General features: G+C 34.6%; 1 protein-coding gene across 7 annotated transcripts in view; it reads left to right on the top strand.

Moving 5' to 3' along the window:
• ATRNL1 (attractin like 1) overlaps window positions 1-25,812 on the top strand; it is a 738,261-nt gene that overhangs the window by 226,995 nt on the left and 485,454 nt on the right. For all 7 annotated transcript variants that reach the window (XM_081573518.1, XM_081573521.1, XM_081573515.1 and 4 more), the window contains one exon: window positions 15,479-15,531. In XM_081573518.1, the coding sequence (XP_081429644.1) occupies window positions 15,479-15,531 (53 nt within the window). The remainder of the gene's footprint in view (window positions 1-15,478; window positions 15,532-25,812) is intronic.

Genomic DNA, 25,812 nt, shown 5'->3' with positions numbered 1-25,812 from the left:
TACGTCCATAGGGTTGTAGAGAGTCAGACATGACTGAAGCGATTTAGCACAGCATGCATATGTAGTTAGACATCACACCTTCTGGTACATTTTTCATAACCTCTCCAAACTGAAATTGAGTCTCTTCCTATTTATGGATTTTTCCAATGTGTTATCTGTGTACTTGCTTATATCCTTTATTAAGTGGAACTCTTTGGGGGCCATTGCATCAATACCACAGTGTAAATGTTCAATAAATTTATTTAATGAAATAGAATGAGGAAAATATTGAATGAGGACTAAAGGAATGATTGATTTATCATGGAAGAATAAGGATAATGTGAACATCTTTAAGATGAAAGTTGAAGAGAGTTCAAGTTTTCTGAGTATAGAATATAGTAAACAGAAGGGGAAAGTGAAAGTGAAGTCACTCAGTTGTTGCCGACTCTTTGGGACCCCATGGACTGTAGCCCACCAGGCTCCTCCGTCCATGGAATTTTCCAGGCAAGAGTACTGGAGTGGATTGCCATTTCCTTCTCCAGGGGATCTTCCTGACCCAGGGATTGAACCCGTGTCTCCTGCATTGCAATTGCAGGTAGACGCTTTACCATCTGAGCCACCAGGGAAGCACCCAAACAGAAGGGGAAATAGCATTAATAAAGCAAAGAAGTAAAAATGAACATGATCATCGCATTTCTAGTTTTTACTCAGGGGTGTAGAAAGCTGGAAAAAGCATCGTTCCCACCTTTACAATGAAAGAAATAAACCTTGGCAAATGCAGATTCATGCGTTTTCTTGAAAGCATTGGAATCCTGAGATTATAGCGTGACCAAATGGCCAGAACTCTAAAGAGAAGCAAGAGCTTTCAGGGAGAGATGAGAAAGAAATACTGACTAACATGGAGTGAAGCCAGCAGGAAGCCTGAATGTCCAGCTGATAAATTAGTGCTCAAGTGCTCATCGTCAATAGTGTGAGGGTCCTGGGAATGTGGAGTTGTGGGTCCCCACCCTTTTTAGAGTCTTTTTCCGTGAACCCCATGGGAAAAAATTGGAGAAAATTTTAGCAATGCATTTCCTGTGGTGTAAGCTGGGGGAGGAGAATAGCAGACACAGTGGGCAGGCCTTCAATATGGGGTCAAAATATTCATTTAAAGGAACAGCAAATTATTAATCTTGCCATGGTAAAGTTCCCATTCTGGCACTGATCTGAACACAGCTGGAACTCAAAATTGGTAAGTTAAAAAAATGAATTTAATGAAAATATAAGCTAATATAAATATGAAATGAGTGAAAATTGTTTCTCTGGAAATTTTTTTTGTTTTGAAGAGCAATGCAGACTTTAATGAAAACACACATATTGTTTCTGTAAAATTTCTCAATTAACAACATGTAGGTGACGCTTGTTTGCATTATGTACAATACAGTGTCTGTCATTTTCAGTGTATGTTTGAAGAAGGTCAGTAGTGGTTCATTTTTTTTTTCTTTCAACCTTCTGACAACACTTCTGATAGATACTGATGTTTCTTGGTGGGAAATAAAAGATTTCAGATGAAAATAGGTGGAAGAAATTTTGATAAAATATTGTGGTAGATACTTATGATATCGTCCAGCCAACTCCCATGGCTTTTATGGTTTCACCATGACTGCAGTAGTTAGTTTCCTGTACTTTTCAATATTCTGCAGAAAGAATGAAGATCTTTGTGTCTCTTTTAGTTGCAAAGCTACTCATTTCTACTCAGGTACAAAGAGGAAGTGTGTGTCAATAACATGTTATATACTGTACCCAGTAAGTATGAAGCTCAAAATATTTTGATTGGACAAAGGAAACATCAATTTATTAGGTCGGTGGTTCTCAGTCATGATGGACTAGCATCTCTAGAACTTAATGAATTTTCCTAATTAATTATTTTAAAAATTAGATAGTGCTACTGGCCTTTAGAGATGAATCATAGTCCCTTTGTTAGCATGGAAACTTATAGGGACCAGGTTATAAATGGAATTTTGGTCCAAATCTGTTTAATTAAGTGTGATAGCAATAGACCCTCAGTTATGTCCAATTCTTTGCCACCTGTAGACTGTAGCCCACCAGCGCCTCTGTCCATGGATTTCTCCAGGCAAGAATACTGGAGTGGGTAGCCATTCCCTTCTCCAGAGGATCTTCTAGATCCAGGGATCGAACCCAGGTCTCCCAAATTGAAAGTAGATTCTTTACAGTCTGAGTCACCAGGGAAGCCCCCTATATCGATCTGTAAACTCACTCTGTGGTCATTTTTCTGTCCCTACATGCATAATTGTAATGGATATATGTAGCATCTGTCAGACACCTCTTGTTGGTCTTCTGACTCTTGGGAAAAAAGCCGTTAGGTGGAAAGGGTCAAGTGGAAGGAGTCTCTGAAACTCCTTCCATCCACTCTGGACCCAGTGAAGATGGTAAATTAGAAATTAGAGAACTTAAACCAAGATAAGTGACAGGCTGTTGAAATGGAGACATAAGGAAGTATTATATTCCCAAATATTAGCTGGATCTTACTTGTAAATGTTCAGTTCAGTTGCTCAGTCATGTCCGACTCTTTGCCAGAATAATTCCCTAGATTAAAATATGGGTAAGATTTAGATAAAATGTCACAGAAAGCATTCATTCTGTCCTGAAACCCTACCACATGTCAAAGCACACATTCTATTTCTGGAACTTAAAAAGACCTTGGAAACTATATCATTTCTTAGATAATAGGAAATAGAGGATAATTTGGAAAAACACACAGTAATACTGAGCCGGTAGAGTTGTGTTTTGGGCTTCTGGGAACATTGTCAGAATTCCCAGCTGAAAATCAATTGGCATTACTCAAATAAATAGTTTCAATATGTAATTTTTACTATGTACATTTTATATCATAGGAATACAATTTTTTTCAAAATATATAGGATAGGATTAAAATTACATAATTAGTTCTTCTTTTCTTAAAAGAAGTTGCAAACATTCTTTGGACATGTGGCATATTCCAAAATGTGTGCTGTATATACCATGAATTGCATAAGTATTTGTTGATGAGGTTTTAGAAATGTTGAATGCATCTTTGTTAAATTGTGAATGAAATTATATATGGTCTATTTTCAACTTATGTGGTAATTGCATTCCTAGAAAATTCACTATATATTATAAACATGGAAAACTAATTTTTGTTTATAGGTGAAATGGTTAGGTTCTACTGTCAAATAATTATGGACAAAACTCTTTTCTGTTTTCCAAAAGTGTGGGATTTGGACTGACTTTTTTTGTCATGTGGAATTTCCTTGTGCATTCAGGTTATCTATCATCTTCTGCCTCTTTTTTAGTTATTTTAATATGATCCATTAGAACTCCGTAATTATGGAGATAATTGTTACCCACACATTTATCCCCATTGAGAACCACTGATCTAGTTACTTAGTGTTTTCCTTTGTTGTTTTATTTATTGTATATAAGATCTTAGAGCAATTTATTTCCCTCTGGAGACAAGTATATACATTCGTGATGTTATTAGATATTATGTTGGTAATTTAATCAAAATTTGTGGGTTGAACCAGAATCATTCTTTACTTTTTATCAGTAGTAAATTGAAAATAAAATTTCTGAAAGGCATTTGGAATTATAAATATAATTACCTGAGATATATGGCACTATTAGTAAGCAGGATATTTTAAGTTTGGTAGTTTAATTCATAACTGAGTCCCCCCTTTCTCTTCTTTACATCTTTCCTCTTTAGTGGTCATAACTTCGTCACAGCTACTTATGGTAGGATTAAGACTCTGGCTCTCAAAAGTTGGGTGAAGAAGAATCTCCTGGAAAATGGTGACCTTATGATGGGATCAAAATTTTGCTGTATTATAAGCATTGCAACATTAATAGTTCTCACCACACTTCAAGAAATATTGCCATAGGAGAATCTTCTTCCTGAGCAGTTTTTCCTCTCTAGTTTACGTTTAGACCAGCCATATTTAAGATTATTACCCATTGTAATCTATGTTGTTTTGGTGGTGGGAGGCAGAGGATGATGTCAGTGCCTTTTCCATTTTTGGATGATCAAATTTGTGCCTTCCACTTTAGACTAGTTTTTGGGACATAGGTAAGGGTTTTTAGGCTTCTCTGGTGGCTCAGATGGTAAAGAAACTACCTGTAATGCGGGAGACTTGGGTTCGATCCCTGGGTTGGGAAGATCCCTGGAGGAGGGCATGGCAACCCACTCCAGTATTCTTGCCTGGAGAATCCTCACAGACAGAGAAGCCTGCTGGGTTACAGTCCCTGGAGTCGCAGAGTCGGACACGACTGAACTGACTAAACACAGCACAGCACACGAGGGTTTTATAAAACAAATGTAAATCAGTGTATTTTAGGATTTTGTTTTCCCCAATTATTTCCACACTCCACCCCCCACCTTGCTAAATTTCTTTTTGGGAAGGGGGAAAAACAGTACTTATCCTGGTAGGAGGGTCAACTTGAATATTAATATAAAACCTCCCATGTCAGGTAAATATTTGAATTGTTGAGTGTGTCTTTTTGAGTTTAAAACTCTTGGATTATTAGGAACTTTCAAATTTAAATGTTAGTTCTGCCATCATTGTTTCTAAGCCAACACATCATCCTCCAGAACTCTATTAGATTGAATTTCATTTAGTTGTCAATTATGAAAACTTACTGAACACAATTAGGCATTGTTTCCCATTTTCTATCAGAGTTCGGTTGGAGGTCATGCAATTGGATTATGTCCATCACTTCAGACCTGGCCCCTTAAAAGCTCTTGTGTTATACAAGCTCTCTTTCCCCATACAATGCTTCAGTGGAGATAAAGATGAGGACTTACAAGATTGCAGGACTTAGGAACGGCCCAAGTCCTGGAAAATTGCATGGAATAACTCTTCCTCCATTCCACCCCTCTACACTGGATTGTGTCTGAAGCTACAAACCTTTATTGTAATAAAGACTAGGTTTTTAAGACTGTTCGGTGCAAGAGTCACACACCCTTCACAAGTAGTTACTGTTTACTTGGCACCTTGCTTGACATCCTTAACTATTGCACTTGCATTTGAATAACCTTAAATGACCTGTTCTTTAAGTGTGACTTCTAGGTTTAGGTTAATGACTTCTAGGTTTAGATTAGTGAAATGTCTGAGATTTAGAGTCAAATTGTTCTTTGATCCCCATTCGTCTCTTAGAACCTTTGCAGACTTCTCCATTTCTTTCCTCAGAGCTATTGTCATTGGAGGCTGTCTCTTAGGAGACTGCATTGTCCTTGATCTCGTTTGATTATTACATTGACATCAGACATAACAAAGATGTTATTCTTCAGTCGCTAAGTTGTGTCCGATTCTTTGCGACCCCATGGACTGCAGCACACCAGACTTCCCTGTCCTTCACTGTCTCCCCGAGTTGGCTCAAATTCATGTGCAAAGTTAAGTGGTTTTAACTCTAGAATGTCAGAGTAGGTCTCAATACATATCGAATTGTATGGATTGTGAGAATAAAATGACTGTAAAATATAGTGACCAAGAGGACAGAGTAGGAAGAACCTGAACTGATTTCCTCCCATGGACACATCAAAATTACAACTAATTACAGAAAAACTATCTATGACATTGACCTGAAGGCTAGCAGAAAGGACATTCTGCAAATAAAGACATGAAGGAACCACAAAGAGGTGAGTAGGCGAGGTGGCGACACAGTATATTCAGGACACATACCGCTGGGCTGGTGATCCACAAATGGTAGAAATATTACAGTCATGAAGGACTAGTGAGTTTGAGCCTCACACTGGGCTCCTCAGCCCACAGATCCTGTACCAGAAAGACAAGCTCTCAGAAGGTCTGGCTTTAAAAAGCAGCAGGGCTTACATTCGTGAAAGCCAGAGAGCTGTTGGAAACAGAGACTCCCCTCTTAAAGGATGTGCGAGAAATCTCAAACCCTTTGACTTCCAGCGCTGAGGCAGTAGTTTGAAAGGAGCCTAGGTCAGACCCATGTGTTCATTTTGGAGAGCTTCCCAGTGAGGCAAGAAGCAGCAGGATCTCTGCCTGGGATGGAGATACTGGTGGCAGACATTTTTGAGATCTTGTTCTACTGTGATAGTGATAACACTGGCATGGGCAAGTGTCATTTTGGAATTCTCCCTTTAGCCTCTTTCCACCAGGGGCTTACCCACCCATCAGTGAGCTGGCACAAGCCCAAGCCCTGCAGGGGAATACAGACAGTCATGTGAGGTCCTGGCCCTGACCACCAATGAGCTGGTAGCAGCCTTTAGCCTGCCATCCACTTTCCCTGGGCTATTCAGCCAATTATACGGGAAGCCTACCCCACATTCTAGTGGGCCTGCAGCTACTGTTTAAAGCATGGTCTCATAGCTCACCAGACCAGAGGCGAGGTCTGCCTGCCAGCATACCCATAGGAATATATCGTGTCACACAGAAGCGTACACACTGCTCATATAGGGGGTACCCCTTCACCATATAGTTCTGGCTACCAGAGGCAAGCATGCTTCTGGGCCCCATAGGACAATCTCCTACAGAAGTTCACTTCTTGAAGATTGGGAAACATAACCCACCTACCTAAGAAATAGAAATAAACTCAGAGAATTAAGCAAAATAAGAAGAGGGAGGAATATGTCCAAATAAGGGAATGAGACACAACCTCTGAAATAGAACTAAATGAATTGGAGATAAGCAATCTCCCCAATAAAAAATTCAAAGTAATGATCATAAAGATGCTCACTAAACTTGGGAGAAGAATGGATGAACACCGTGAGAATCTGAACAGTACCATAACTGAAATGAAAAAAAACACTGAAAGGAATCAACAGTAGCTTAAATGAGATAAGGAAACAGGACCAGCCATCTGGAAGACAGAATATATGAAAATACCCAAGCTGAACAGAAAAATGAAAAAAAAGAAAAGAAATAAGGATAGTTTAAGAGACCTCTGAGATAGCATAAAATGTACTGACATTTTCATTATACGGATTGCAAATGGGGAAGGGAGAGAAAGGGTCAGAGAATTTACTTGAAGAAATAATACCTGAAAACTTGACCAACCTGGGGAAGGAAATGGACATCCAGGCCCAGGAAACACAGAGTCCAAAAGAAGATGAATCCAAAGAGGTCCACATCAAGACACATTATATTTAAAATGGCAAAAATTAAAGGAAAAGAGAATATCATAAGCATCAAGAGAAAAGCAACTGATTACATACATGGGAACTCAAGACTATAAACTAACTTTTCAGTAGAAACTTTGCATACCAGAAGGGAAAGGCACAGTACATTCAAAGTGATAAGGAGAAAATACCTACAACCAAGAATATTTTACCAGGTAAAGTTAATCAGATTTGAAGGGATAGATGAAGAGTTCACAGGCAAGCAAAAGCTGAAAGAGTTCAGCACCACAAAACTGGTCTTAAAGGCCAGAAGTGTTAACAGGACTTCTCTAAGTGGAAAAGAAGAGGCCACTTAGAAATGTGAAAATTATAAAAAGGAAAATCTCGTTGGTAAAGTCAAACATACAATAAAAAGTAATAGACCAGCTACTTTTGAAGCTAGTAGTCAAGTTAAAAGACAAACATAGTAAAATCTTCCATATTCACAATAAGTAGTTAAGGGATATACAGAACAAAAAGAAAACATGACATTAAAAACATTAAATATTGGGGCAATGGATTAAAAGAAGTTTGAAATTGTATCAAACATTTTTCCAACTACAATGGTATGAGACTAGAAATTAACTACAAGTGGCCTGTGAACATGTGTTTCAACTGGATGGGAAGTTTGTGAAGCTGTCATTTCTGCTATCCCAGAAGATGTTCAACCCTTTTACTCATTGTGTAATACCTTTAATCTAATATTGAAAATGCAGTTTATTTAATTTTTTTTTTATGATTTCTTTAAGAAATGTACACCAATGGCACCCCACTCCAGTACTCTTGCCTGGAAAATCCCATGGACAGAGGAGCCTGGTAGGCTGCAGTCCACGGGGTCGCTAAGAGTCGGACACGACTGAGCGACTTCACTTTCACTTTTTACTTTCATGCATTGGAGAAGGAAATGGCAACCCACTCCAGTGTTCTTGCCTGGAGAATCCCAGGGACGGTGGAGCCTGGTGGGCTGCCGTCTATGGGGTCGCACAGAGTTGGACACGACTGACGTGACTTAGCAACAGCAGCAGCTGCCTCTTACTCAAGGGTAAGTGAAGTCATTATATGTCAACTTAAAGCAAAAGGAAAGTGAAGGGTCTAAAGCTGGAGAATTTTATGCCAGCAAAGAATGGTTTGAAAATTTTAAAAAGAGATTTGGCTTAAAGATGTCAAGATGACAGGATAAGCAGCTTCTGCCGACTGAGAGAGAGCAAATGACTTCCCAGATGCCATTAAGAAATTCATTGATGAGAAAGGATATCTGCTTGAACAGATTTTTAATGCAGATGAAAATGCTCTATTCTTAAAAAAAAAAATACATGAAGGACTTCTATGAGTAAGGAAGAGAAGCACACACCAGGATTAAATCAGGAAGGGATAGGCTAACTCGACTGTTTTGTGTAAATGAAATCAGGTTTATGATCAGTACTACCATTATCTATAAAGCTGCTAATCAAGGAACCTAGAAAGGAAAAGATTGTCTTTGGTTGTACAAGAAGGCCTGGACAAGGAGAACTTTTTTTTTTTTTTTTTTAAATTGGTCTCATTGATGCTTTGTTCCTAAAGTCAGGAAGTACCTTGCCCGTAAGGAACTGCCTTTTGAAGCTCTTTTTGATATTGGTCAATGCCCCCTGGCCACTCAGATCTCAGCTTCAGTACTGAAGGCATCCAAATGTTCTATTTGCCCTCTCCCACAATGTCTCTAATTCAGCCTCTAGGTCAGGGCCTCATAAGAACCCCTAAGGCTCATTACACCCAGGACTCAATGAAAAGGATTGTCAATGCTATGGAAGGGAACTCTGATAAGGTGAACATCCTGAAAGTCTGGAAGGATTTCACCTTGGAAGATGCCATTGTGTTATAGAAAGAACTGTGAAAACTGTAGAGCCTGAAAGAATAAATAACCGCATCCATGTAACTATAATTTGATGTTTTCAATGCCATAGATTAATTTTTTGATATGATTATACCACACTTCATTTAATCATTCTTCTATTTTTCTATTGATAATTCTAGGTTTTTTTTTTTTTAACCATTAAAATTGGTGGGCTTAGAGGATTCTCATATGTGTCTCCTGATTCACAAGTGCAGACATTTTTGATAGTCTGTGTTGGGCACCCATTTTTTCAATTTTAGAGGGTTAGCTCTTATAAAATTGTTATCTGAAATTATACGCTTTCCAGGGCTGTATGAATTTACTTAGTGCTCTACACTCTTGACAGTACTTGGTGTTATAAGACATTTTACATGTAAGGATTCTATGAATGTATAATTGATAGGTTGCAATTTGAATTTACATTTTCTTAAGAACTGAAGTGTTTCTTTAGTTCTCTAAGATTTAGTATGCTTAATATTTAAAAAATTTTATGTTTAATCATCAATTGAAGTTCTTTTTTCTGAAATAGTGCTCTTTCAAAATTCTTGTGATTTTTTTTTTCCTATTCTGTTCTGTTTTTCTTAATTTTTCATAGTAATGTTTTCTATATTCTGGATGCATATCTTCTATTGATGTTATGTGTGGTAAATGCCACTGTATGGTTTAGGTTTTCATACTGTTTTATATGTCATTGATGAAGAGAAGTTCTTAATTTTAATATAATCCAATATATCAATCTTTTCCATATGGTTAGTGCTTTTGAGGGGTTCTGTTTGCAATTTCCTTGTCTTTCCCTGTATTAGGTAATATCAACAAGGTGACTGAATGGTTTTAGATTTTTCTTTGTTGAACGGTTTTAATTACACCTTTAAGATGAGATATAAACTATTGAATTTATTTAAGAGTAATAAGCTATTCAGATTTTTAATTTATTCCTAGGTCTCTTTTACTCTTTGACTTCAAGTTTTTTCTTTGTTTTACCAATTTTACAATGATTGCTGAAGTTACTATTTTTCATTTATCATGTTGGGCATTTCAGAATTTTCCAATACTCTTCAAATGTGGCTTCTTCTCCATTCTTTCTGTCTTCTGCTTTTGGAGCCAGTAACACCATAGCTTTTATTTCTTTTTCATATTTTTCCACTCTCTCCTGACCTATTTTTCAGTTTACTAATTTTTTCCCCACTGTGTATAGTTTGCTGTTAATCTCATCCATCCAGTTCTTAATTTTGGTTGTCGTATTTTCATTTTCCTGTTTTTATTTTCTAGTTTTTCAGACTGAATTCTTATTCTTCATCTATTATAGTTTCTAGTTGCCTTTTATAGTTTCCAAAATTTAGACAGATTTTTATTCTTGCCTGTTGTCTTCTCCAGGATCATAGTTATTTTAAAGGCAGTGGCTTTTCCTAGGTGGTATCTAAATTCACATGGCTCTGTTTCCATTGTCCTTAGTTTCTGCTGGTTCCTGTTCTTGTTTTCTTGTCTATTTCTGTGCCTGGTTATTTTTTATTGATGCCATATTAGCAAAATATGTTTGTAGAAAATTTGAGACCATTGCTTAAATCATAAGAGAATTTAATTCTGTGTGCCTGAGAATAGTAGTATCTTCATGATTTTCTGGGATAAGGATGGGTGAAAGTAGATGTGGGCTTCATAGGTGGCACTAGTATGGCACCCCACTCCAGTACTCTTCCCTGGAAAATCCCATGGACGGAGGAGCCTGGTAGGCTGCAGTCCATGGGGTCGCTAGGAGTCGGACACGACTGAGCAACTTCACTTTTACTTTTCACTTTCATGCATTGGAAAAGGCAATGGCAACCCACTCCAGTGTTCTTGCCTGGAGGATCCCAGGGACGGGGGAGCCTGGTGGGCTACCGTCTATGGGGTCACACAGAGTCGGACACGACTGAAGCGACTTAGCAGCAGCAGCAGCAGTGGTAAAGAATTCTCCTGTCAGTACAGGAGACATAATAGATGCAAGTTTGAACCCTAGGTCAGGAACATCCCCTGGAGGAGTTTAATGGCAACCCATTCCAGTATTCTTACCTGGAGAATCCCATGAACAGAGGGTCGCAAAGAGTTGGAAACACTGAAGCGATTTAGCATGCAAAGTGTATTTTCAGTCTCTGGAAGGCCTTTTTAATACCTTTAGTCCTAAGATTACACTTTGAGACTAAGCTTACCAGTCTTTGGTGTGCCTGGACTCCAATCCTTTTCTGTGATATGCTGTACTCATTCATAATTGGAGACAAAGGGACCCCTGGAATGGTTCAGCATCCTGGGATTCTATCCTTCTCTGCATCTTGGCCTGGTAATTTTTTACCTCTTTGCTCTCCAATATTTTTAAGTATTAAAAAAAAAAACGCTCCTCTTTTTAGTAGTCTTTAGTTACCTGGCTAGTTCTATTTATTATTACTGGACTTTCAAGTCCATAAATAGCATTACAGTTTTAGAACCTGTACCTCTTCTGCTATTTCAGGATTTATCATACATTCATGTCTGAATTTTTACTGTTTGTTTATGGTACATTGTCTTAGAAATATGATATCAGTATTGATACTGTAATAGTACTTAATATCATCTTTTTGTTTATATATGATTTTTATGAGTCCCTTTAGAGGAAAAGCAAAACAAAAGCAAGTATGTCCTACTTTGTGTATAACTTTCATAATTTTTATGAAAACACAAACTTATTTATCAGATTCTCAATTGTTTTAAATATTCTGTTATGATATTTCAAATTATACCAATTAGATTTAATCCTTCTTTAGCTTCTGAGGAGAAGAATTATATCTTACAGTAAGGTGTATATATATATATATGTATATATAAATATATGTAAGTATTTACATCAGTAGGAACAAAATAAAATGTGATATTTTACCACTTAGAAATGGGGCATTATTTTATATTTTGTTTTTTAAAAAGTGATATTTATGATTTAATATGATCACATAAATAAATGGTAAGCATTATTTAGGTGCCATGTAATGATAATACTTACCCTTTCAAAGTCCCTAATGAATATTTCAGCCTAAGTCTGTTTTATAAAAAGGTCTGGCTGTTTGCTTAGTGGGAATAGAGGATGATTATCTCTTTGCTTAGACACAGAAATACTTTGAAGTTATGTTTTTAATGAAGCCTTGCAGAAGACTTCTGAAGGCTTTTAATGTTTGTTTCTAATCTTTATACAGAAAGATTCTGAATTTTAAAAACATTACTTAGCTTACATATCAGAATTATTATTAATGTAATCCATATAGTATCATACTAATTGGTATGAAGAATTATTTATACATATTCTTTTCCATTCATATTCTCTTTACCCCTTATAATCTGAGCTTGACCTCAATCAAATACTTTTAGCTTCTCAAATTATTTATTATATGAATTAAATTGTACATACTCATATCTCAAATAATTGTATCGAAATATCTTATAATAAAAACTTTATGTATAACAAAAATATTATGGTAGGCAGATCCTAAGGTGACTACCGATAATTTCCGCCTTCTGGTCTTCACACACTATTGTATAATCCCCTTTCCTTGAGTATGGGAAGGACATGTGACTTACTTCTAGACCAGAAAATTTAGCAAAGATGATGGATAGCACTTCTGTAATTATGTTTAGTGTTTTGTGTGTGTGCGTGGTGTGAGGATTGGATATAGTCTTACATTTTTCCAAATGGTTATCCAGTTGTCTCAAGTACTATGTTAGAGGATGACTATCATTTAAAACACTGCTTTTATCATACACTAGAATTTTAGTGATAGTAGCTGTACCTATTTCTGGAATTTCTGTTCTGTACCATTTATCTTTCTCTTGATGTACAAATACTATATTGTTTTAATTATACACATGTTGAGTATGTTTTAATGTCTTTTCAGTCTAGGTCACCTCAAAGCCCTTCCTTTCATTGTTGCTTCTAGCTGTTCTTGTATGTTTACTTCTGCATGTGAACATTAAGATCAACTTTTCTAGCTCCTTTAAAGCTCATTAGAATTTTTCTTAGATCAAATTAACCATTATCTTTGAAATTAACTGCCAACTTGATGATCTTGAGATAGCCTAATGAAAAACAAGGAACGTCTTTCAGTTTATTTATATCTACTTTTGTGTTTTTCCAGCTGAATTTTATGTCAAAAATTTCATTATGTTTCCTTTGCAACTATTTATTTCCTCAGTTGTTTGTAAACACTGGTGATTCTTTAAATGATATCTGAAATTAAAATGCCAAAAACTGGTGTTTAAATTCAGCTCATATTTTGAAAGTACTTTAATACATTCAAAATTTTTCAATAATGATTAATATAGAATCTTTTAGACAATGTTGTTTTTAATTTACTTTTTTGAGTTTGAAAATGTAAAAGAGAATGTCATTTTTATATTGGATACCTTCAAGAATTCTGTAAAGCCTTTGAGTTTTATTCTTATCAAGGTCATGTTAATTTCTTATTTCTCTTAAAATTCTAAATTTGAGTAACGAAAGCCAGCAGAAGTTATTTCCTAAACAGAAGCATATAATTTCATCCTTCTGAGAAAACCTGTGGTTTAGAGAAAATAAAATTTTAAGTATTCCTTGTAAAAATTATGTTGAAGGTATACATGTTATAATTATATTGATTATTTGAAAAAATGAATTATTAATAACAAGAATGAAAACTTCATAACTTCCATATTGGAAAATAGGTTTGGGTTGGAGCTTTTAAAGTTAACTCATAGATAAATTAAAAAGTATTTGAAATCCCTTGTTGTTTGTCAAAGTTTGTCATGTTAAGTTGCTATGGGAACTTGAAAGTCCTCTATTCAATATTTAGGCAATGAGATATGCAGGGAATATCATGCATAAAAATGCAGGGAGTATTATGTTGAATGCTTTCCTATTCTGAAAATGCGACCCCATGGACTGTAGCCCGCCAGGCTCCTCTGTCCATGGAATTCTCCCGGCAAGAATACTGGAGTAGTTTGCCATTCCCTTCTCCAGGGGATCTTCCCAACTCAGGAATCAAACCCTGGTCCTCCTGCATTGCAGGCAAATTCTTTACCATCTGAGCCACCAGGGAAGTGCAGTATTGAGTTATCCATTTGCAACAAGTCAAGTTTACTTTTTGTGAGAGTAAAGAAATTATAGCAGTATTGTAAATCAGTCCTTTAGCATACGTATATATTGGGTATAAAGTGGTAGGATTTAAGGAGCTAAGTCTAAAGGAAGGAACAATAATATAGGAGTAGTATGGATTCTGAAGTGCTTAACCCAGCAGTAATGGGTTTCATCATTTTCTAAAGTTGGAAAACAGCTATATAGCACACATTAAAAGTACCTTTTGGAGAAGTCACCTGTATCCCAAAGAAAACCTATACCCCAAAGTTTCTTTTTTCTAGAGATTAAAGTTAGTGGTATAAAGGGCTATATAGTAATTTTGTAGTTAATGTAGAAAAATATTCACTCTTCACCTCATTTTTTTTTTCATGGATACAAAATATTAGCAAGCACATGACTGAAGAATGCATTCAGAATGTAACTGATTACTTACTTTATTATTCTCAACTGTTTGGACCTTCGTTAATGAAAATATATATGGATTCCTCGGTTTTAATTTACTCGGCTAAAACTAAAGACATTTTTGGAATAACCGTCTTGCTTTTTAAAATTCTACATATAATTTAATATTGAAGCACTTTATTCAGTTATCCATGTGTATATATTTTATAAAAATTAAATTTGGAGGACATTCCAAGAAGTAGCATTATGCAAAACCAAGCTATATCTCTTTTAGGCACTAATTGTCATTTTAACTGAGTTCTGGAAACAGGGATTGGAAAAATACAAACTTCAGAAATTTTAAAAATACCTACGATTTTCTCCTACTGCTGTAGTTAACCATATTTTTGAAGAGTTTAACTTAGAATTACTGAGCCTGAATGCTCATGTGTTCTTCCATTTCATTTTAATCTGCTTAATCTTCAAAGTTTGAACTCCTGAATTTAATCTTGAATTATTTAAAGAAAGCTTTTCTCCATGATACAATTGAGGATTCTTTTAAAAATACAGATTAATTGGTTTAGAAACTGGGGAAAATATATTAATTTTGATTACCAGAAGTAAGAAAATGATATGATTTATGAATTCCCACACTTTCCCATACCTAACAAATTGTCTTTAAATCTTTATCCAGACTTGAAAATTCTTTTTCATGTTGTTAAGGAAGAATACATATCCCCTAAATTCATAATTTTTTCCCATCCTCTATATTCCTTTTGTGTGTTTTTTTTCCACTTATTCTCTCACTTATGTCTGTATATAGGCTTTCTACATTAATTCTTTGGAAAATTTGCTTTTAAAACTTTAATTAATAGTATAGTTTTTAATATGTTTTAGTGTAGAGTTTAATTACTTGTTTGCTTGAAGGAAAAACATGAAGCTTTTGAATTTTGTTGTTTAATAGTAAATGAGTTTTTTGTTTCTACAGATGTGACTCTGAAAATCGCTATGTTGGTAACCCACTTAGAGGAACATGTTATTGTAAGTATTTGTGTTTTTTATTTTAGATAATTGGTTTGTTTTATTAGTTTCAGGTGATTTTACAGGTAATAAAATTCATTTTGAATAACTAATGTTGTCATTAATAGCTTATCATTTCTATTTTTGAATCTTATAGCTTCATATATTTTGCTAGGGAAGTCAGTGTCTCTTTGCTATATTCTCTAATTATATTAATATTTGGTGCATTTTTTTCCACTCTGAGGAGTAAAACAGCAGTAGATCTTATTTTGAATATGCAACAAAAAACAGAACTTGAGTAACTCAGCTGAATTTTAATGTAATCTTTTTCATTTTAAATTTTGAACAAATAGAATTTTCTGATAGGTTTTTCCAGGAGACAATTTTGGTTATTACTAAAAAGCAGTGCTGATTTTGTACTGAAATACCCTATTATTGGGTAGTGATCATATGGCAGATATATGTTTAACTTTCAAGAAACAAGCAAACGATTTCTCAAATGGTTGTACTATTTTACATTTCCAGTAGCAATGTATGAGAATTTCAGTTCTTCAAAATCTCTTAGCACTTTGTATAGTCTTTTACATTTTAGCCATTCTAAGTGTGGTTTTTCTTTCTAACTTCATTTTATGTAACTATGGTAATAACTTTTAAAGATGAATTTGACAAGATTGTGTTTTATTTTAAAACAAGAATAGTTAAACAGTAAGAAGTGAACTTCAAAGATTAACTTAAATTCAACTGAGATCTCTGGATCTGGCGGTTCTTTTATTGGTAGATTCTTTGTTGTTGTTCATCTTTTTTTCCCCATAGTCTAAATGTGGGCTTTTGGGTTTATTCATCGTTTCCACTGATTTTGTTTTCTAGTTCATCTGTTTTAGGTTTTGTCCTTAGTGATGTCTTTCTCTTTTATAGCTTGTAATTGTTGCTTTTACCTCCGTTAAGTTTGATTTTTAATGTTATTTTCTATATAGTTTGTGGTTCAATTTTAACTTCTTTTTGAATTTTTTAAAGAATTTTCTTAATTTCAATTAAGTAAATCTTAATTGAACCCAATTGAACTAAAACCCATGTTTTAATTATTTTTTATAATTTTATTGAGAACGTAGCATAAAAATCCCCAAACTTAGTAAGATTTTTTTGTAGTCTCTGGGACATTTGACAGTGTTTGTAGAGGTTTTTATGTATGACAAGTAGACATGGGGTGTGGATCCTATGGACTTCTAGTGGGTAGAGGTTGCTCTTGATACATGTCCTACAATACACATGAGAGCTCCTTAGAACCAAGAATCATCTGACTCAAATTTCAACACCAAGAGGGTTGAGAAACCCTGATTTAGAGGTTTAATCAGGTTCAAATATGATTTTGGAGGAAATACTTTCACAGGTAGTTTTGTGTTCGTCATGTAACTGAAGCACATAATGCCTGCAAGTCTCTTTCTTGTTCTTAGCAGACACTGATGCCCAATGTTAGAGTGCAACTGATTTAGGGGTTATAAACTGTGGTATTCTTGCTCCTTTATTTCTTGATTGGAAAACTTTTGTGAAAACAAATTTCCTTGAGCGAGGCATTTGCTTACTCATTGCTACAGGCACACAGTAAAGGCATGATAAATTTTTGATATTTTTTAAAAAAAATACCAGTTTTCAAAATAAAGAATACTTTGCTTATTAAGGTTGCAACTAAGTTTGCTGTGTTTGTATCATAAACTTATGGACACATGCGTATTTCATATGTTTCAGTCCACTTGCAATTACTGTCCTTACTGTTGTTCACATTGTCTGTTTTCTGTTTGTTTTAATTTATCCTCGTTCTCTATATTTTCCACATAAATTTTATTTACTTCTCTCAAACATCCTGGATTTTATGGGGACATATTTTTGTCTGACTTTTTAAAATTAGAAATTCCTGTTTCGTTCTTCTTAAATTTTTGGTGTTTATTATATCCCCAAAGAGTAATTTAGTTACAATTATGGACACAAATAAATTACATTCCATTTTTTAGAAATAATGAATGCACTAATGTTTAATCCTTTTATATTTAAGACTAAGATGATTTTTCTTTAGATCAGTGCTATACAAATTAAACTAGTGTAAGCCACACATAGAACTAAAATTTTTCTACTAGCTATATCTCAAATATTAAACAGGTGAAGTTAATTTTGATAATATATTCTATTTAATTCAAAATATCTAAACATATCATAGCATAAAAAATCAACGGCCTCTTTTTATTTTGTAGCTTTTCCAAGTGTTTGAATACAGCTTGTATACTATACTAATGGCAACCTCAATTTGAATCAGTCACGTTCTAATTACTCAAGACATGTGTGACTAGTGACTACCATATTGGAAGCTCATCTATTATATAGGACTCTCATTGTCTCTTAAAAATGTTATAAGAATAGTCATAAAGCACTAGATGGCAGTCTTGTCACTTGTTATGAGACCTTAAAAGAGTAATAACATTTAAAAGAAATGGTGTTTTTTAAAAAAGAGAAAAAAGGTCAGTGGTTCTTGTAATAGTGTTAATGGAAACTATCCTGATTTTAAAGACTGGAGTGAAATTTGAAATGCAGGTCTACACTGTAATTTGAACCAATTGAGCACGATGTGGTATTAATTTAATTGAAAGTAATACTTCAGCACTTGTATCCTATAGACAGTCTTAGTAGTTTTTTAAAATTCAGTTTAAACGCCCAAATCAAATGTATTTGATAGCTATCATGTATCACATGGGAAAAAAGTTTCTATCAATGATATCAAATTTGATTGACCCCTATAAACATTGTAGGACTTAATTATTCTTGGCAAATATGAAAAGTAGTAGCTATGAAATAGTATAGTTTCTTTTTTTCTTAAATGCATTTTGAAAAATTATAATAGCAATTATAGTGAAGAAAACCATAAACACAAGATGAAAGACTGGACTATGAAAATGTTATAGGGGATATATTTCCATGAGAAGAATCAGAGTATGAAAAGTCACTTACTGAAATCATCTACTTTATGCTTCTACTATATGTAATGTTCACGCTGCTGATTGTATTTCAGTATATTTCCAAGTAATCTAATATATTTTTGTCACCTTTTTCTCTGAAAAAAATAGCTGTTCTGCTTTGATTTTCTCGTATTGCTTTTTAGTGTTCCGTGTGCAGTTTTGTGATGAAAATAATACACTTCCCTCTTTTAAGAGTAAGAATTTTAGTTACTACTTTTATGTTCCATTCTCACCTCTAGTAGCACTGATAACATCTTGCCTTCGCTCATATTACTAAAAATTAAAATATTTGTCCATTTATCTCCCTGTAAAACCTCTCATTATTATTGATTTATTTAATTGATGTTTATGTCTTGACTGAAAGACATTATTTATAAGTGTATTATCTATTGGATTTGATTTTTTCTTTTGTTTCATAAATGAGAGATAATATTTCTAGTGTGTGTTGTTATAGCTATAAATTAACAGATATCAGCCTCAATTTAATTACTTAAAATTCTATGTCATGTAAAATAGTGAAAACAATTAAAACTTGAATTAACCTTATGTTTAGTGTAACTATTCTGTGTTTTGTTTTAAAACAGAATAAAAAATTTCTCCTCTTTTAAATGAAATATATTGTACTTTAATGGTTTATGTGGCATTTTAAATGATAAATATAAATAGCAATTTAAATAGGATCTGCCTGGTACATCTGCAAATAGAGCAGAAGTGACCTTGATCGACACAAAGAATCTAAATTTTTATGTTTCACAAATTGAAGAATGATGGATTGAAGATTGTGTTGCAGAACATAAATGAGCCGCATGGTTGACATTTTAATCTTATTCTTTGATTCATGTGTTTTTATTAAATCTCCTGAAGCTTATACGCCAGTGTTTTTAAATATATATCTTAGCATTATTGAATATCTTAGTATATTCCAAAATGAAGGATGACACAGCACAATTATGAGAAAGTGAAAAATAGCTGAGAGAAAAAGGTTGCTATTAAATTAACTTAGAAGAGAGATGAAAATTTATTTGATTGTATATTTATAAAGACATGTTATTCTGGTTATGTAAATAAACATCGTAAAAATAGTTAAATAAAAAAAAAAAGTTTAAGGAGGGAAGCAAAAATGTCTGAAAACCTCCCACCAGGGCTCCCAATTGGAGCTGTGCCACGTATATCCTCTGTAAAGGTGCCCAACTGCGAGAGAGCGCAACAGCTGATTGCCTGTACTTACTTTTCTTGCTAAGCCATGAAATGTGGTGTGGGGCTTTATAAGTCTTGAGCAATGGTTGATAGCTCCTTCTTTGTATGAAGATGCTGAATGCACTTTTCTCATGCTGAATGCATGCCTTTCTAAATAAATTATGTCCTGAGAATGATTTCACATAAAAGAGGTAATAGCATGTCTCATATTCCTGTTGTGAACAACTGTTTTTCACAGATATATAGCTCATTATTTTGGATCATTTATTAAATAAAACGGGAAAACCATCTGATTTTAAAATAACTATTATACTAGTTAAACTTTATTGAGCACTTACTGTGCCAGTTATTCTAAGCTTTTTCCATTTATTAGCTTATTAAATCCTCAAATGAGAAGGGTATGTTTATTATCATCTTTTTTTTTTTTCCGTTTGTAGAAACATAGGCAGAGAAAAGTTGATTCATTTGTATAAGATCACAGGGTGAGGAAAGTCAAATCCAGTTTTAATCCAGGCAGCCTGGATCTATTACTGGGTCTATACCACCCACTCTCAACTACAGGTGGTAAAACTATTGCTACTAAAATTCACAATATATTTAACCTGAGTTGTTTTTATATAAATATATATGTATATATATATATAAATAAAAATGTCATGTTTAAGAAAATGAAAACAGGACCTAAATAATTAAAAAAAAAATTAAACTGTTTTCTCAAATGATGTCTTCATATGAAAATATGCCTACCAAAATTGATATATAAATTTTATATATTTTTAATTAGAATCAATTCAGTTTAATTTTTTGAAATGTATGCATTGGAGTAAATTATCATAAAATTTATTTTAAATGATACACTTTTAGAATATTCAGTAAAATTATGAAAAGGAAAAATAGTGAGAAATTCCCACCTGGTAGATATCCAGACATATGGTAACTCTAGTTGTACTGGTTCCTATTTGGAATAGGATTGAAATTAACAAGACAGAGTTCAGGATTAGATTCCTGAACATTTGGAAATTTATATGGCAGTCAGTTTATTTTTATAGAAGTTCTTAATGACTTAATCTGCTTGTTCTAAAATATTCCAGCCTTTACCTTAGATCATGGCTTTTGGATTTACTATTTTTCTGCCTCAAATACTCCATCTCTACTACTCTACTCTTACCTAAGATACACTTGCTTAAGGATTATGACAACTTTTTTTTTTCCATCCTAACACTTACACTAAAATGAAGTTATATCTCACTTACTTGTTTACTTGAATGTGGGTTTTCTTTATTCATTAGAAAGAAAATCTGTGAGCCCAGGACTTTGTCTTGATGGAACCGTTACTTATAATAGAAAAGCCCGTGGCTCCTAGGAATGCTTTCAGCAAATATGCTAGGTGTATACATGTAAGCTATTAATAAATAAATGAATACACATGTATTGTTTCTGTGTGGGCAGGTATTTTAATTGATGGGGTGTTTGACCAAATTTTTTGGAAATCATGTTACAGGTTACCAAGTAAAAGTTGCTTTACATTATTTTTTTAATTAATTTACATAAAGGAGTACAGTTCATGATTGAAAAGCTTTAAGCACCAGCCATTCATTTAAATAAGAATGAGTTTCAATCTTTGTTTTTCTATTTAGCCTATGGAACATTTGCAGCCAATAAAGTTTGAGCAGTTTTCCAAGTATCATTGCAGAAAGCTTAGCTACTTGGAGATAGTATGAGCAAAGGGAGGTGGCTTCTGAAGAGATCATGGTATATTATATGAAAACCTGTAAATTAGAATCATTGACATGTAGACATTGGTGATCATGGTTCATCTTCTTTTATTCATTGAGAAAAAAGTAAGACTCAGAGGGTTGAAGTATGTATCTTAGGCCACACAATGAGTCAGAGTGTGGATAATAGCAAGGTTTCTGTTTTTTTTTCTGTGATACTGTACCTAGCAAGTGTTCAGCTTTTAAAGTTCCTAAACAACAGATTTTGCTTTTGCAATTATTCTAAATGCTTCAAGCTTAGTAGAAATTCTTAATTAATAATTGTAAGCATGGATAGTACTGCTCAGCATGCAAGGAAATGTTAGTATTTATTGAGTATTTATTACATGCAAAACAATTTATTATTATTTAATTTAATATGCACAAGGATGACATCATTTTTTCTCCTTAATTTTTACTTACTCAAGAGTTACACTAATAGAGCTTGGAGAGACTGTCAGTTATTGGAATTAGCTCGCTTTTCTTTATTCATTCAACATATGTTTATTGACTAACTACTCTGGGGATATTATAGAGAACAAGACGTGTTCTGCTCCATTGAAGCTGATAAAATAGTAGGAAAGATAGATATTAAACTTGTCATACAGTTACCTATGATGATCATAAGATCTCTGAATAAGAATTATAGATGCTTTGGGAATAGATTACAAGAGAGCCTGACCGAATTTGTGGACAAGGGAGTAGAAGTGGGTGAAGCAAGCGAATGAGGAGGCTATGATGTGAAAGATGACTTGGTAGTGGAGTGGTGATGGTGTGATGATGGCAAGAAGTAGAATTAGTGGCAGCCACATCCACAAAGGTCAGTGGTTGGAAAGATCATGGCACATGAGATTCTACCACGTTAACACAGAGAACTAGGAGAAGAAATTGGGATGAGCTATGTGAGGTATGCAGGATCAGATCATGTAGTGCTTTATAGAGCATGCAAGCTTTATGGAGCATTTGGTCTTTATCTTAAGAAAAATGAGAAGCCATTAAAGGATATTAAGAGGAGAGTAAAATGTTAAATTTTAATTTTAAAATAATAAGTTTGCTTGCAGTGTGTCAAATAGCTTGGTGAAGGCGATAGAGCATGAGAGGTCATTTTAGTTCATTTTCTGAGGCATTGTTCCCATAGTTAACTTATTAATTATGGCTGTGATACATTTAGGCTATAAGTATACCTGACCTTATATTTATTTAAGTTTTATCATTTACTAAACAGTTGTCTAAGTTGGCACATACATGTACTTATACATAGTTCAGTTCAGTCACTCAGTTGTGTCCGACTCTTTGCAACCCCATGGACTGCAGCTCACCAGGCTTCCCTGTCCATTACCAATTCCCAGAGCTTACTCAAATTCATGTCCATCGATGGATGATGCTGTCCAACCATCTCATCCTCTGTCATCCCCTTCTCCTCCCACCTTCAATCTTTCTCAGCATCAGGGTCTTTTCCAATGAGTCAGTTCTTTGCTTCAGGTGGCCAAAGTTTTGGAGTTTCTGCTTTAGCATCAGTTCTTCCAGTGAATGTTCAGGACTGATTTCCTTTGGGATTGACTGGTTTGATCTCCTTGCAGTCCAAGGGACTCTCAAGAGTCTTCTCCAACACCATAATTCAGAAGCATCAATTCTTCGGCACTCAGCTTTCTTTATAGTCCGCCTCTCATGTCCATACATGACTACTGGAAAAGCCATAGCTTTGACTAGACAGACCTTTGTCAGCAAACTGATGTCTCTGCTTTTTAATATGCTGTCTAGGTTGGGCATAGCTTTTCTTCCAAGGAGCAAGCATCTTTTAATTTCATGGCTGCAGTCACCATCTGCAGTGATTTTGTACATATGTATGTGTTTACATATCAGTGATATGTACTTATACATATGCCATTGTTTAAAACATACTAGGATTCTCAGTGTTGTGATCACCAAAGTCTATGTGTATCCTCTTCACACTTCTCAGGATGGCTAAATACATAATCATGAACTCATATATTTAAAAACAAATATATAAGTATATGGGCTATCCTTGTGTCTCAAATGATAAAGAATCTGCCTGCAGTGCAGGAGACCCAGGTTCCATTTCTGGGTCGGGAAGATCACCTAGAGAGGGAATGGCTACTCACTCCAGTATTCTTGCCTGGAGAATCCCATGGACAGAGAGTCTGGTGGGCTATACAGTCCATGGGGTCGCAAAGAGTCAGACATGATTGAGCAACTCCGAAACTGATTTTTGAAATCTTGTAGAATTCATTCAGCCCCAGTACAGTGAATATTGAAGGTGAAATAATACTTATTGAATGCCTTGGTTTTATGAGGTAGTAGCGCTAATACATACTAACACAATTATGTTTAACCCACAGAGCAATCTTATGAAGTAGGTGATATTATCTTCATTGTACCACTGAATCTTGCTGAGAAAATTAACCAGCATACTATAACCCAGTTGGTAAATGGGAGATTACAATTAAGATCTCCTTAAATACTCTGCATAATGCTGAGATAAAAGTAAAATACAATATTCACTGGTAAAAAAGCAAATCATTAAGCCTTAGTTGCTTTCTCAAAAGATTCAAATTAAGAATTTCTGAAATTTCTATGAACAGTGCATTGATACTTCATATGCAAATCGATTGATTTCATTTGTGATCCTGACATGTTTGCCTTTAGACCTCAGATATATAGATATTTCCGATATCTTTGCTGGTTTTCATCTGGAGAAGGCACTGGCGACCCACTCCAGTACTCTTGCCTGGAAAATCCCATGGACGGAGGAGCCTGGTAGGCTGCAGTCCATGGGGTCACGAAGAGTTGGACACGACTGAGTGACTTCACTTTCACTTTTCACTTTCATGCATTGGAGAAGGAAATGGCAACCCACTCCAGTGTTCTTGCCTGGAGAATCCCAGGGACGGCGGAGCCTGGTGGGCTGCCGTCTATGGGGTCGCACAGAGTTGGACACGACTGAAGCGACTTAGCAGCAGCAGCAGCTGGTTTTTATCACTGGTTACTATTTTCTTAAAAATACATTATTTTATATAGCTTTTGCTAAAAGAGTAAAACAAATATTCACCATTTGCTCTCCATCACCCCCAATATATCTTGTACTCAAAAACTTCCCTCGCAGTTCAAGTTCTCTTTCAAAATGTCTTTTTCTATGTGTAAATTTTTAGTCATCTCTTTACAATGAATCATTAGTTTGGTGGAATATCTGACCTTTTAAATCTGTTCTCTTGATATTTTATTTGCTTAAACTCCTTTTAACATACTGTTTGAATTTTACTCATGCGCTTGATTTTATGTATAACTTGTTACTAATTCTTTGTAGTAAATAGCAGCCACTTTTTTTTTTTTGCTTCAAAACTACTAGTCCTGTATTGATTGAACTACCTAAAAAAGTTTGTTGCCTGTTGGAACTTCATCCTTGGTTTTTTCTAGCCACAGAAGACTAGGAAGAGAGCCTGATTATTTTACATGTTTTCATTCATTTGTACCTAATAAGTAGGTGAATTTGGAATTAGATATGCCATTTTTGGAAAGATATGCAGCCATATAAATCTGATTTCTTAACATGCAAGTGTAAGTCATGTGGAAAGCACCTTAAAGATCAGGGATCAAAAGAAAAAAGCTCTCTGCACACTTTTTAAAAAAAAATTCCCCTTTTGGCCCAGTTATGAAAGTTATGCATGTTTCATTCTGGAAAAGATATAGACAAAAAAGACAAATTAAAAAGCACTGATGATTCTTCTATCCTTTGAAAATTGTTGGTAACATTGTATCAGATACTTTCCCAGTCTTTTATTTATATACTAACACTGTTTTATGCTGAATAAATGCCTTACTCTCCAAAGAAGTCTGCATTCTAACCCTTGACTTGTGAATATATTACCATAAATGGTAAAAGGGGATTTGTAGATAGAATTCAATTAAGAATTCTGAGATTATCCTGGATTATTCTGGTGGACCCAGTGTAATTACATGTGTTCTTCTGAAAGAGGGTAGAGGGAGGTTTGACTACAGTGGTGGGAACTGTAATCACGTAAGCAAAAGATTGGAAAGACAGAGGTAGGGTTCATTAGCTAAAGAGTGAGAGGTCTTCAGAAGCTGAGAGAGTCAGGAAATGGATTTTTTTGAGCACCCCCAGAAGGAACCACCATCCCACACTGGTTTTTCCTTGTAAGAATCATTTGGACTTCAGACTTCCAGAACTATAAGAGAATAAATTTGTGTTGTTTTCAGCCACTAAGTTTCTTGTAATTTGTAACAGCAGCAATAAAATACATACATACATATATATATATATATATATATATATATATATATATATATATATACACACTTTTTGTGTATTT

This window comes from Giraffa tippelskirchi, chromosome 2 (genome assembly GCF_054371585.1).
Source record: "Giraffa tippelskirchi isolate mGirTip1 chromosome 2, T2T-mGirTip1v1.2.pri, whole genome shotgun sequence".
NCBI lineage: Eukaryota > Metazoa > Chordata > Mammalia > Artiodactyla > Giraffidae > Giraffa > Giraffa tippelskirchi.
This window is presented reverse-complemented; position numbering and strand designations above follow the sequence as displayed.